Below are 10,174 nucleotides of genomic sequence, written 5' to 3'. Positions count from 1 at the left end.
TTGTGTGGTTGTAGTAAGGAAATGAACAGAAGGCCTAAGGAGAAAATCAGATTACAAGACTGGAATGAAAGGAAGCTTTAGTTTGTATGTGTGTAGCCTATACATGTGTAGCTTCCATTGTGGGGAATACTGGTGTGCCAATATACTGGTATTGACAGTACTTGTAAAATACACACGTGTTAATACTGTAAATGCCAGTATCTGGTTTACACTTCAACCATGCTGTAACGGTCCGGTCTGCCCCTCTGTGTTCCCCTGCCAGCTTTCCCTGTGTTTTCACTCCATAGACTCTTGTTCACCGCCCCTTTAACAGTCACGGACTACACTCCCCATAATCCTTTGCACCAGTTTGTCACCATCTTTGATTACACCTGCACCTGAGACTGAATATTGCATCCACACCTGATCTTCATTTCCTGGACCCTTTATATTCCTTGTGTTTTGTTCTCTTGATTGTCAGGTCTTGTTGTTTCATGTTCTGGCACATTTATATCGACTCCCTTGGCTGCCTTTTGTATATACCTGTGGATGTTTATTGTTTACCGTACCTGTGGATGTTTAGTGTTTACTTTACATGTGGATGTTACCTCTTCCTGTTTCCTGTTGCCTGTTTTTCTGTGGAGTTTCTCTTATAAAGTGGTTTTGATTCAGTTGGTTGTATTTGTCTCCTGTTAGTGTGTCATTACATACACAAAATGTGCACCCCTTTAACATTTTACTCATACAGCCACAAATTTGTCTACTTTCCCCTACTCTATTTTGAGGGTTCATTGGCCAAAAACAGAGAAAACAAAATAAGAAATCATTTTTTTAATTACATCAATTTTTTTTATTGTTATCAGTCAATTTTGTCCACAATAATCATCGAGCAGAAATATGTTGTTGCAGAACTGGGAACCAGACAGTGGTTAAAAGGTAGTTTTACAATATATAGCCTATTTGTATATATTTACAGAGACCATGTTTATTTTTATTTTTATCTGTGAACTACTAACAATATTTCTCCCAAATTTCAAATAAAATATAATGTCTATTTGCATCGGGGAATAGAAAAGATGCTCTGTATTTGTTCAGACCTCAAACACCGCAAAGAAAACTCTTCGAATTCACTTTTAAGTAATACAACAGTAATATTTCTACATTTATTTATGAAAAGTTTAATGATTATTTTTTATGTGATAACCTCAATTTCATCGCAGTTTTCATGTGTCTTGTCATGCTGTGAGTCTTTCACATTGCTGTTGAATGTCTCTGGACTGGAATGACCACAATAAATCTAGAAATCTAGAATGCTGATTTGAAATGAAAATTTGGAATGGTCTCTTACTTTTTCCCCAATTGTATATTATTATTATTATTATTATTAATAAAATACATTTAATTAAATTAATAAAAAATCTGCTGAGAAACTGAATGCATAACATTTTCTAAGTAAAATGTGTTTTGTGGAATGGTCTGTAGTCTTTATATGGTAACGCTTTAGATTATGGAACGCAATGTACCACATTATTAACCAGATTTTACACCGTTACTAATTATAACAGTAATGTTCCTCTACAGTACATATCTGTAGGTAAAGGGAACAATATTCAAAATTTAGGGAATTAAGAAATTCAAAAAAATATTTTAAAACTAAGGGCAACTATTTTTGATTTTAGGAATCATTTATATTTGATTATTTTGGGATTGTTGGTAACAAACAATTTATTTTAATTATGAGTTATTTTGCTGAATTTTAATGTGTAAAATGTGCAAAATCAACGTCCATCTCCTGAGACTATAATCAAGTATTTTAAGAGCAGTTTGATTTGGATGTTTTTATGGCATGCAGTTTCCTAATACATGTTTTTTTTTAACATCTTTCCCCTTAATTTCCCAAACTTTGTATATTGTTTCCCTTCACCTACAGATATGTACTGTAGAGGTACATTATTGTTACAATTAGTTGCTGTAAATCCTAGTTAATTATGTGGTTCATTGCGGGCCGTAATCTAAAGCGTTACCATTTATATTGTTATGATATCACATGTTGCCCCATTGACAAGCTTGACAGGTTGTATTACCAAAGGGCCTTTGTTGTTTTCTGTATCATTCATGTCTGGGTTAAAATAGGCCAGCAAGTTCTCAGTAAAGCAGTGTCCAGAGAAGGAATAAATATGAGCAGAAGCATTCTTATCATAGAATGAAACCTGTCCCTCTTCAAAATCCACAAATATGCTGATCGTTTGTGGCTGAGTCCTCATTGATAGTAGAACTGATTCATGATCACAGGCTCTGTATTCATTGCCCCTTCTCAGACAAACCGCCCAGTATCCATCGTCCGGGCTCAGTGTCACCACACCCTTCCTGTTAACTGATTGCTTGGCCACCCCCAGGTCCCATGCTGTTTTACTGGACACACTTACTTCCCAATAACTCCTTCCTTTCGAGAAGGGCTCCTTCGACAAGACACATGGTGCTGTGTCGAAACGCTCAGCATTATTTGGAAAACTGCGCTCCATATTGCCATCACTCACACACTTTCTGTCTTCAGACAGCATCAGCCAGGGGTTTGCCGTATCAGGGTCAAGAGTTAAATCCACTGCAAGAACAATATTAGACAAGTTTTTCTCATGCATGTCAGTTTCAACTAGCTACATTTCTCTAAAACTGCATTTTCTCAAAACCTCTCAGAGGACTGCATAGATTTGTTTTTACATTCCCTCACGCAAAGAAAATATGTTTTGTTGTCAATATAGAATTTAATATACAGCCATCAAAAAGATGAAGAGGCCATTTTAAATACTGTTTTTCTGACATTAAATTGTACTTATAGGTGTGTGTTTAGGTAAAATTATAATTTTAGTTAAATTTTGTGAACTACTTAGTGTATTTATACCAAATTCTAAATACATTTACGTATTGTTCTATTTCATCTCAGTCAACACGCCATGGTATGGGTAAGCCTTGGCTAAGGATGAGCTGTCAGAAGATGATATGCCAAATTAACCACGCCCCGCACGTAATCACATCTACAAATGCAGGTGTGAACCAGCCACGCCTTTCACTTTTTGCCTCCTGGATTATATTTGTGCCATTTTTGTTTTGGCTACCATTTAAAGGATGGATGCTACCACATTGGCATACTTTGTTCCAAGTGTTTGTTACTTAAGATAAGTATATTTTAATGTAGCTTAACTTTATAGGTAATCCAGTTTAAATAGTTTATCCAGGGGGCCTCTTCACCTTCAAGGTGAAAGCTATCCCATTGTAAGTAGTTCCATTTTGGAAAGCGATCTTTGTCTGTGAGGACGAATGTCACGAAAAAAATTATCTTGCTTTTTTATTTTGCTTGTTGATGGCGTTTGAAAAATGCAGAGATTTTTGAGAGGATTTTTCTCCATCAGAAGCAGAGCACGTCTCTGAATCAGATTTGGGACCTCAGATCCTGCCCCATTGGACCCTTCAGGCAGGGCAGGGATTTCTAGAGCAGAAACACATGAAACTGTTCTCCCAGGTTGACTAAACATCAACCTCTGTGTTTGACAGGTGTCCCAGCGCAAAAAGCCAGAAGGACTGCCAATGCTCCCAAACTTTGTTTCTCTAAGCTCAATTCCACATGGAAGGCTCAGAGTTCTATTGCTCTCCCTAGAAAGCAGCTGGGTAACCTTGCAGGAGAAGCAGCCCATGGGCTTGCAAAGGCTCATCAAATTGGACCCACCTTTTCTATGTTGGAAGGAGCAACTGGCAGGGATGCTATACACCCCAACAAGCATAGCAGGCAATACACTTATTCACTTCTCTTAGTCTATCTAGAGAGCCAATTGCAAGATATTTCCTCTGCTTTGACAGATGAGAACACTACAGAGGCTTTACGGGTGCTGGACATGCTAATATGAGGGGCGTGTGTGCATGCTCATGTTCTGGGACAGTCCATTCAAATTCGTTAGTGGAGTTGTCAGCCACACTGACTATGTCGACTAGAATACGTTTTTAATCATTTTTTAAACCTTTAAACTTTTTTATAGTGACACTTGTTTAAGTAAGTCGAGCAGTTACTACGTATCATCGTTTTTGTTAAACTGTTCAAATCAACAGGCTAATAATATCCTACGGACGTACGTTAAGAAAGTTAAAATAAAGTTATAAAGCAACTACCTTCAATGTGGCTGACAACTCCACTAACGAATTTGAACAGTCAAAGTGAAGCGAGTCCCAATCGGGTGCATCAGTTTTTGCGGTCCCCCGGAAACACTTCCGTTGTCGTCTGTGCAGTTTGCAGCGCGTTTCTGTGTTTGTTTGTGTTGCGAGAATTTGCAGCGTGTTTCTGTGTTTGTTTGTGTTGCGAGTATATGCAGCGCGTTTCTGTGTTTGTTTGTGTTTCGAGTATTTGCAGGGCATGTGTCGTCAAACTAATGAAGATGCTTTCTGAATTTGCTTATGTTTTTTGTGTTTGCATGTGTTTTCTTCTGTTGCAGCGCAGTGACACCTAGCGGCCACCGTAAATACAACATGTATTTAAGAAAGGTCCAACAAATGTCTAGTCATGCGGTTAGTTTTTCACAGTGCTGTTGGATATCGCTGAGACTTGATCTGCAAACTGCATTATTTTAACCTGTTTGTCCTGATAATGTATTTTTTCGGGAATTTAGAATTTGCAAAGAAGTACTGACACTGCTTTACAGTAGGCCTATAGAATGAAACAAAAATCATAATTTTACTCAAATACGTACAGTAGGCTACCTATAAATAGTAAATTCAGAAAAACAGAAAATAATTTTGGAGATACACACAAGTATATTATTATATATTTTTTGTGTGCCGACTTTAAATATATTTTCCAATGTATACCCATATGTTTAAAGGGAGTTATATCCACATTTTTAGATTACAAAGTATAAACCACCACCAGTTTAAACTACGAGCATTATTTTTTACTGAATTATCGTACTTTATATTGAGTTAATAAATTACAATTAAGATTTAGGGCAGAGTTTAAGAGATGTGTTCTAATTATGTGTTGTTGTTACACTACCTGAATATTGGGATATTGCCTCAAGTTCTGTGAAAAAAAAAAACAATAAATATATTGAAACAGAACTCAATTAAATATTTTAATTTTACATCTAAGAATCTAACAAAAAAATTAACGGAGCTTTAACTTTAACTTAACTAAATGTTTTATTTATGTTTGTTTCATTTGAAATTTGTATTTTTCTAAAATTTTTAAATGTATTTCAATTGAATCCTTTTATTTTTTAAATTCACATTTCTGCATGATCAACATACATTTTTAAAAGAATGACAAAGAGATATTGATTAACCAACCTCTCTGTGTGACAGTGTGTATTTGCTTCGCCATCAGTTCTTCTGTAGCAGTCAGAGTCTCTCTCAGTAGCCCCAGTCCCTGAGACGTGTGCACGCTGATCTGAGACCAGCTTTTACACTGAGGCACAACACCTGGGTTAGGAAATGACTGAGGAGAATCATATACAAATACAGCAGTTACCATCATGTTTGGTCTGAATGCATAAAAAAATGCATTAATAAAGTCATGCAACAATATGTCTGGGAACTGATTGATGTCAAGAGAAATCCATACATGTACATTCATCTGTATGTTAGACAAGCATGTTCACAATAAATATGTCTTTTATGAGCAGATGTTAAAGCTGGGATACAGTATGTAACCTGAATGAGTTGGAGGTGATCTTCAGAACATGAGACTTTTTCCAGCTCGGATTGTTTGGTGTGTAGTTTAGAGATCTCCATCTCCAGCTCTTCAATGAGTTTCCCCACTTTTGTCTCTGCTGTTTTCTGCTTTTGTTTCATGTTTTGGATCAGCTCATTTTGACTTCTTTCTATAAACTGCAACAGTGTAGTGAAGACCTCAAGGCTGAATGTCATCTCGCAATCTGTGTTCTCCTAACAGAGAAACAAACCACAACACAAGAACTTAAATGTTTTGTATATTTTTATTTGATCTGTTACTGCTATTCATGAACAGCGTTCTATTTTTCTTTCCTTATTTAATTGGCATACAGTATAAGTTTTGTTGTATTGATTGAGAGACACAACTAACTTTTGCATATTAATTGAAAAATTGCATGGAATATTTGATTGCAACTCTACAAATGTGTCAAAATAGATATAAGAAATACAATATGGGTAACATTTTACAGGTGTCCTCTTACTTTGCTGAATTTTATAGAGTCCTTGAGCTCCTCCACTTTTCTCCGTCTCTCCTTAATCATCCTCTTAAGGTCAGACTGTGTCTTCTGTAGCTGAATCTATTAAAGTCAGATGATATTAGTTTAGTAAAAGACAAACTCGCAAACAAATTCTTCAAAAGTGGATGCTTGTGAATGTCATAAAACTGTGTCACCTTTAAAAAAAGAAATTAAAACTCAGCAAAAGAATCCAGTGTGTAATGGTTACACTGAGTCAAACAAGCCTCAGATAAGCACAAACTGAACCGATTTAATTTCATCATACTACCTTTCTCTCTTCCCATTCTCTTTCCACTGGTATTGTGTGATGGGTCTTGTGTTCTGTATTCGTGCACAGCACGCACACACAGGTTTGGTCATATTTGCAGTAAAGCTCTAAAGGTCTTTCATGTATTCTGCAAATTCGCTTATCCATCCTCCTCTGCGGTGGCACCAGCATGTGTTTAACGAATCTGGAGGTGTGAGAGGTCACATGATCCGCACAATATGAAGCCACACAAACCAGACACGATTTTACAGCAAGCGATGCTTTCTCTTTAGTGCACATGTCACATAATATATTGTCTGGGATCACTGGAAATTGCGGCATTGGCGTTTGACCCCTCTGCTTACGAATTTGCTCGGCCATCTCACGAGCAAAAGAATTTTCACACAGTTCTGGTTTTTCCTGAAAAGCTGTGGAGCACTTTGGGCAGTGGGAAGCACCAGATGCCATCCATTGTGTCAGAACACATGACTGGCAAAACGTATGACCACATGGCAGAGAAACAGGCTGAGTGAACACATCCAGACACACCGAGCACTGGAACAACTCTTCGGACAGAAGGGGGGTAGAAGATGACATCGCTGAAGAAAAAATATATTGACATCACACATTTTGTAAAAGACATCACTATGGACAAAAACCCAGAGGGGAATGGAAACCCATCTGAGGTGTTGTAAAACCAAACTGAACATCTAAACAGCGACGACTACACCTACGTAAGGTGGCTTATTGTAAAGAGAGAAACATGATATGACTAAACAGAATACAATGACTTGGAAAAGGGTTTGGCCAAATCACGGAACTGTCTCCCTGATAAATCATGGGTTGGAGCCACGCCATGCACATGGTGTTGACTTCCGAATTCCAATGACATGGATCTTTGTTGCCCTGCAGCACATTCTATTTTTAAAGTTAATAAGTGATTATGCATTTATTTTTTTATTGAATAGCATATACCATATATACAGAATATAGAGATAGAAAGAATATATATTAGAAATAGTTTTTATTTGCATAGATTCTTTTGCATGTAGATTAAAAGCCCAAAGCACCGTATGCAAGAATACAGCCAACAACCCACATCAAACACCCTTTGAGTCTGACTCTGGTTTAGGTGTGTGTTCTATCTTTTGTTCATTATGTATAGTCCAATGCAATTATTGACAATGGAAAATGAGTCTTGCCAACGTTTCTCTGGGCTAGTTGTCTTTTGTTAGTTTCATGCTTACAGTTTCACAATGCTACCTTATCGCTAAACATTGACTAAGAGTTCAAAGTCCATTGAGATCAGCATACATTTACCATAAAGGTTGATCATGTGTATTATTTAATCTCTCAAAAGTGTATACCTAACTTTATTTGAATGCAATTTGAACAGCAGTATTCTTACCTGTATGAATGCGTTTCAGTCAGGAGCAAGTAAAGCAAGGTTCTCACCAGCAGTTGACAGACAATTGTAAATAGGTTTGGCATTAAGTCCCACCTCTTTTGGCAGGGATGGGATACAACTCTGTTGAATTGTTGAGTTTAACCCTTTCAGCAACAGTAAGTCTAGTAGTTACAGTACAGCTTTTTTTAATGTCATAATTTAGGATAGTGACGAATGACGAGTTTGAAACTGACTATAGTGCAGTCAGCCAGTCACTAGTCAAACTGACAATCTAACCCACTTACTGTAACCTGAAAAATGCAGCATTTGCCCTTGCCTTTCCAAGCCATTAGCTATAAGATGGCACCAAGCAAAGGCATAACAAAACGGATTGCAGTGATTTGTTGATGGAAGGGATTTACATATATTTATTTTGCTCCACCCAGTTAGAATGGTCTGGGACGAGCCTGCAAGTCTGGCTGGAGTCTGCCATATTGTGAACATGTGTAGATGCTATATCCACCGCTGATCTTGTGAAAGGTTTGTCTATTTCATTTCAGTTGACAGTGCAGAAACAAGATCAGGAGCATCTATAGAAAGAATGGGAGGTGCCACAAAGGTAGGACCAGCACAGGCTGCATCAGCCTAAAGAACAAAATCAGATAAAAAATCATGCCAAAATAAGTTTTTTGTCTCTCCAAAATTTCATGTACAACACAAAACATTTAATCTACACAAATATACATGCAATTTACACCAAAAATAATAAAGCTATTTAAAAGATAACGTGGTGCATAGATTACTACTCACAATGGCGGAAGAAGAAGGGTTGTCTGTCATGGAAGCTCCAATGGCAACAAAAGGAGCAGGGTTGGCTCCCATGGAGGCAGGAATGGAAATGCTGGCGCTCTCAGATATTTTCAAATGCTGTAGATATACATATTTACATTTGCAGACGCTTTATTCCAAAGCGACTTACAGATGAGGGAAACAATGGAAGCAATTGGAACAACAAAATGCATAAGTGCAATAAATAAACTGGTCACATATCACATATAAATGCAACAAATATAATCAGACAATAAAATACATTGGTAATTGGTTACATCCTTGGTATATGTATGTTAGATCTGGCTGCAGCATCTTTTGAACCTCCAAAACGTGGCTTTGTAAACTAAAAGTGGGAATAACAGAGAAGAACCTCTCATATACTATTCATGCGGAACACATGTGGAACAATGCTTTATTTAGGTAAATGAATCCTACCCATGCCTGACTCTTACAGCCCTTCTCCCACAAGCTTCTTAACATCAAGTAGAGAATGGGAATGTCATAATTAATTGTGACTGCTCCAAAGACGTGTCTTTATTTAATTTCTTTTAAAAAAAGGTGTCGACACAGTTCTTTTTAATATGTGTTTTGAACCCTCCAAAATGTAATTTAAAGTCTTACATTGGAAGCTTGTTGATATTGGCAGGTTAAAAAATCCTATTAAAAGTTTATTAATCATTTAATTAAAACATTTTCAGTGAATCCAATATTGACATTCAATTGTAAACTTACAGTATTGCTCGTTGCAGGTTAGAGGGTCAGGTAAGACAGGTCACCAGTCACCAGATAATAATTGTCTGAAGAAAACAAGTCGTGTTTTGGTATTTAATGCTAAACTAACATCACATTTGAAGTTATAAGTGCACTCAGTGACTTTGATGGAGAGGTTTGATTGGAGGTTGCTAAATGGGTAATTGAGGGGAGCGGGGGGATGTTTCATTTGTTGGGGCTGTGTGGGTCTGGTTTGGTCTTGTTTTGTGGTCGATGTCAGACAACAGAGAAATGGTTACTGTACATTATGCCATTTCTATATTTCTCTGGTTGTTCCTCTGTTGTCTGGTGTCGATCGCGGAATGGGACCAGGTTGGGACCTGCGCGATTTCGGCAGGTGGGGCTTCCTGGGCCAGTGGGCTCTCCCTGTTCTTCGTGGACGTTTGCTCTGTGGCTTGAGTCCCTGAGTGCAGCCATGACACGTTAGAGGAGATCTGGCCCTCTCGGCTGAGCCCAGTTTCTCCCGAGTTTTATTTCTTCATCATTGGAGTTTGGGTTCCTCGCCACAGCAGGGCTGTGTTTACTTGCTCACCGGAAGACTGCATTTATTTACTTATTAGATATTATTTATTAGAATGATCTTGCTTGGTCTTTAAACACCATGCACTGTGCTGTGTTGTCAGTTTTTCTTATTTGCTTTGGAACAATGCACATTGTGAAAAGCGCTATATTAATAAATTGAATTGAAAAAAAATTCCCTTCTCAGGGATCTTACATACAGTGAAAACC

At 37.5% G+C, this 10,174-nt stretch overlaps 1 protein-coding gene across 2 annotated transcripts; it reads right to left on the bottom strand.

Moving 5' to 3' along the window:
* Positions 1 to 812: 812 nt before the first annotated feature.
* Positions 813 to 7,950, bottom strand: btr33 (bloodthirsty-related gene family, member 33). 2 transcript variants are annotated; one of them, XM_056737718.1, is made up of 7 exons: positions 7,865 to 7,950; positions 6,478 to 7,055; positions 6,174 to 6,269; positions 5,671 to 5,904; positions 5,308 to 5,455; positions 5,015 to 5,041; positions 813 to 2,581 (listed from the first exon to the last, which is right to left on the bottom strand). In XM_056737718.1, exons 2-7 carry the CDS (start codon positions 7,051 to 7,053, stop codon positions 2,007 to 2,009), a joined length of 1,656 nt encoding a protein of 551 aa, XP_056593696.1. In that variant the 5' UTR covers positions 7,054 to 7,055; positions 7,865 to 7,950; the 3' UTR covers positions 813 to 2,006. The 2 variants fall into 2 exon arrangements, with proteins under 2 accessions (XP_056593696.1, XP_056593697.1); XM_056737719.1 differs by lacking the exon at positions 5,015 to 5,041.
* Positions 7,951 to 10,174: the final 2,224 nt, after the last annotated feature.

Source organism: Triplophysa dalaica, chromosome 23, assembly GCF_015846415.1.
Source record: "Triplophysa dalaica isolate WHDGS20190420 chromosome 23, ASM1584641v1, whole genome shotgun sequence".
NCBI lineage: Eukaryota > Metazoa > Chordata > Actinopteri > Cypriniformes > Nemacheilidae > Triplophysa > Triplophysa dalaica.
This window is presented reverse-complemented; position numbering and strand designations above follow the sequence as displayed.

Coding starts and splice junctions, on each gene's coding strand:
- btr33 (XM_056737718.1), bottom strand. CDS start 7,053: ATGTCATCTTCTACCCCCCTTCTGTCCGAAGAGTTGTTCCAGTGCTCG. Junction 6,270..6,477: donor GAGAATGGGAAGAGAGAAAG/GTAGTATGATGA, acceptor TGACTTTAATAG/ATTCAGCTACAGAAGACACA. Junction 5,905..6,173: donor ACTCTATAAAATTCAGCAAA/GTAAGAGGACAC, acceptor TTTCTCTGTTAG/GAGAACACAGATTGCGAGAT.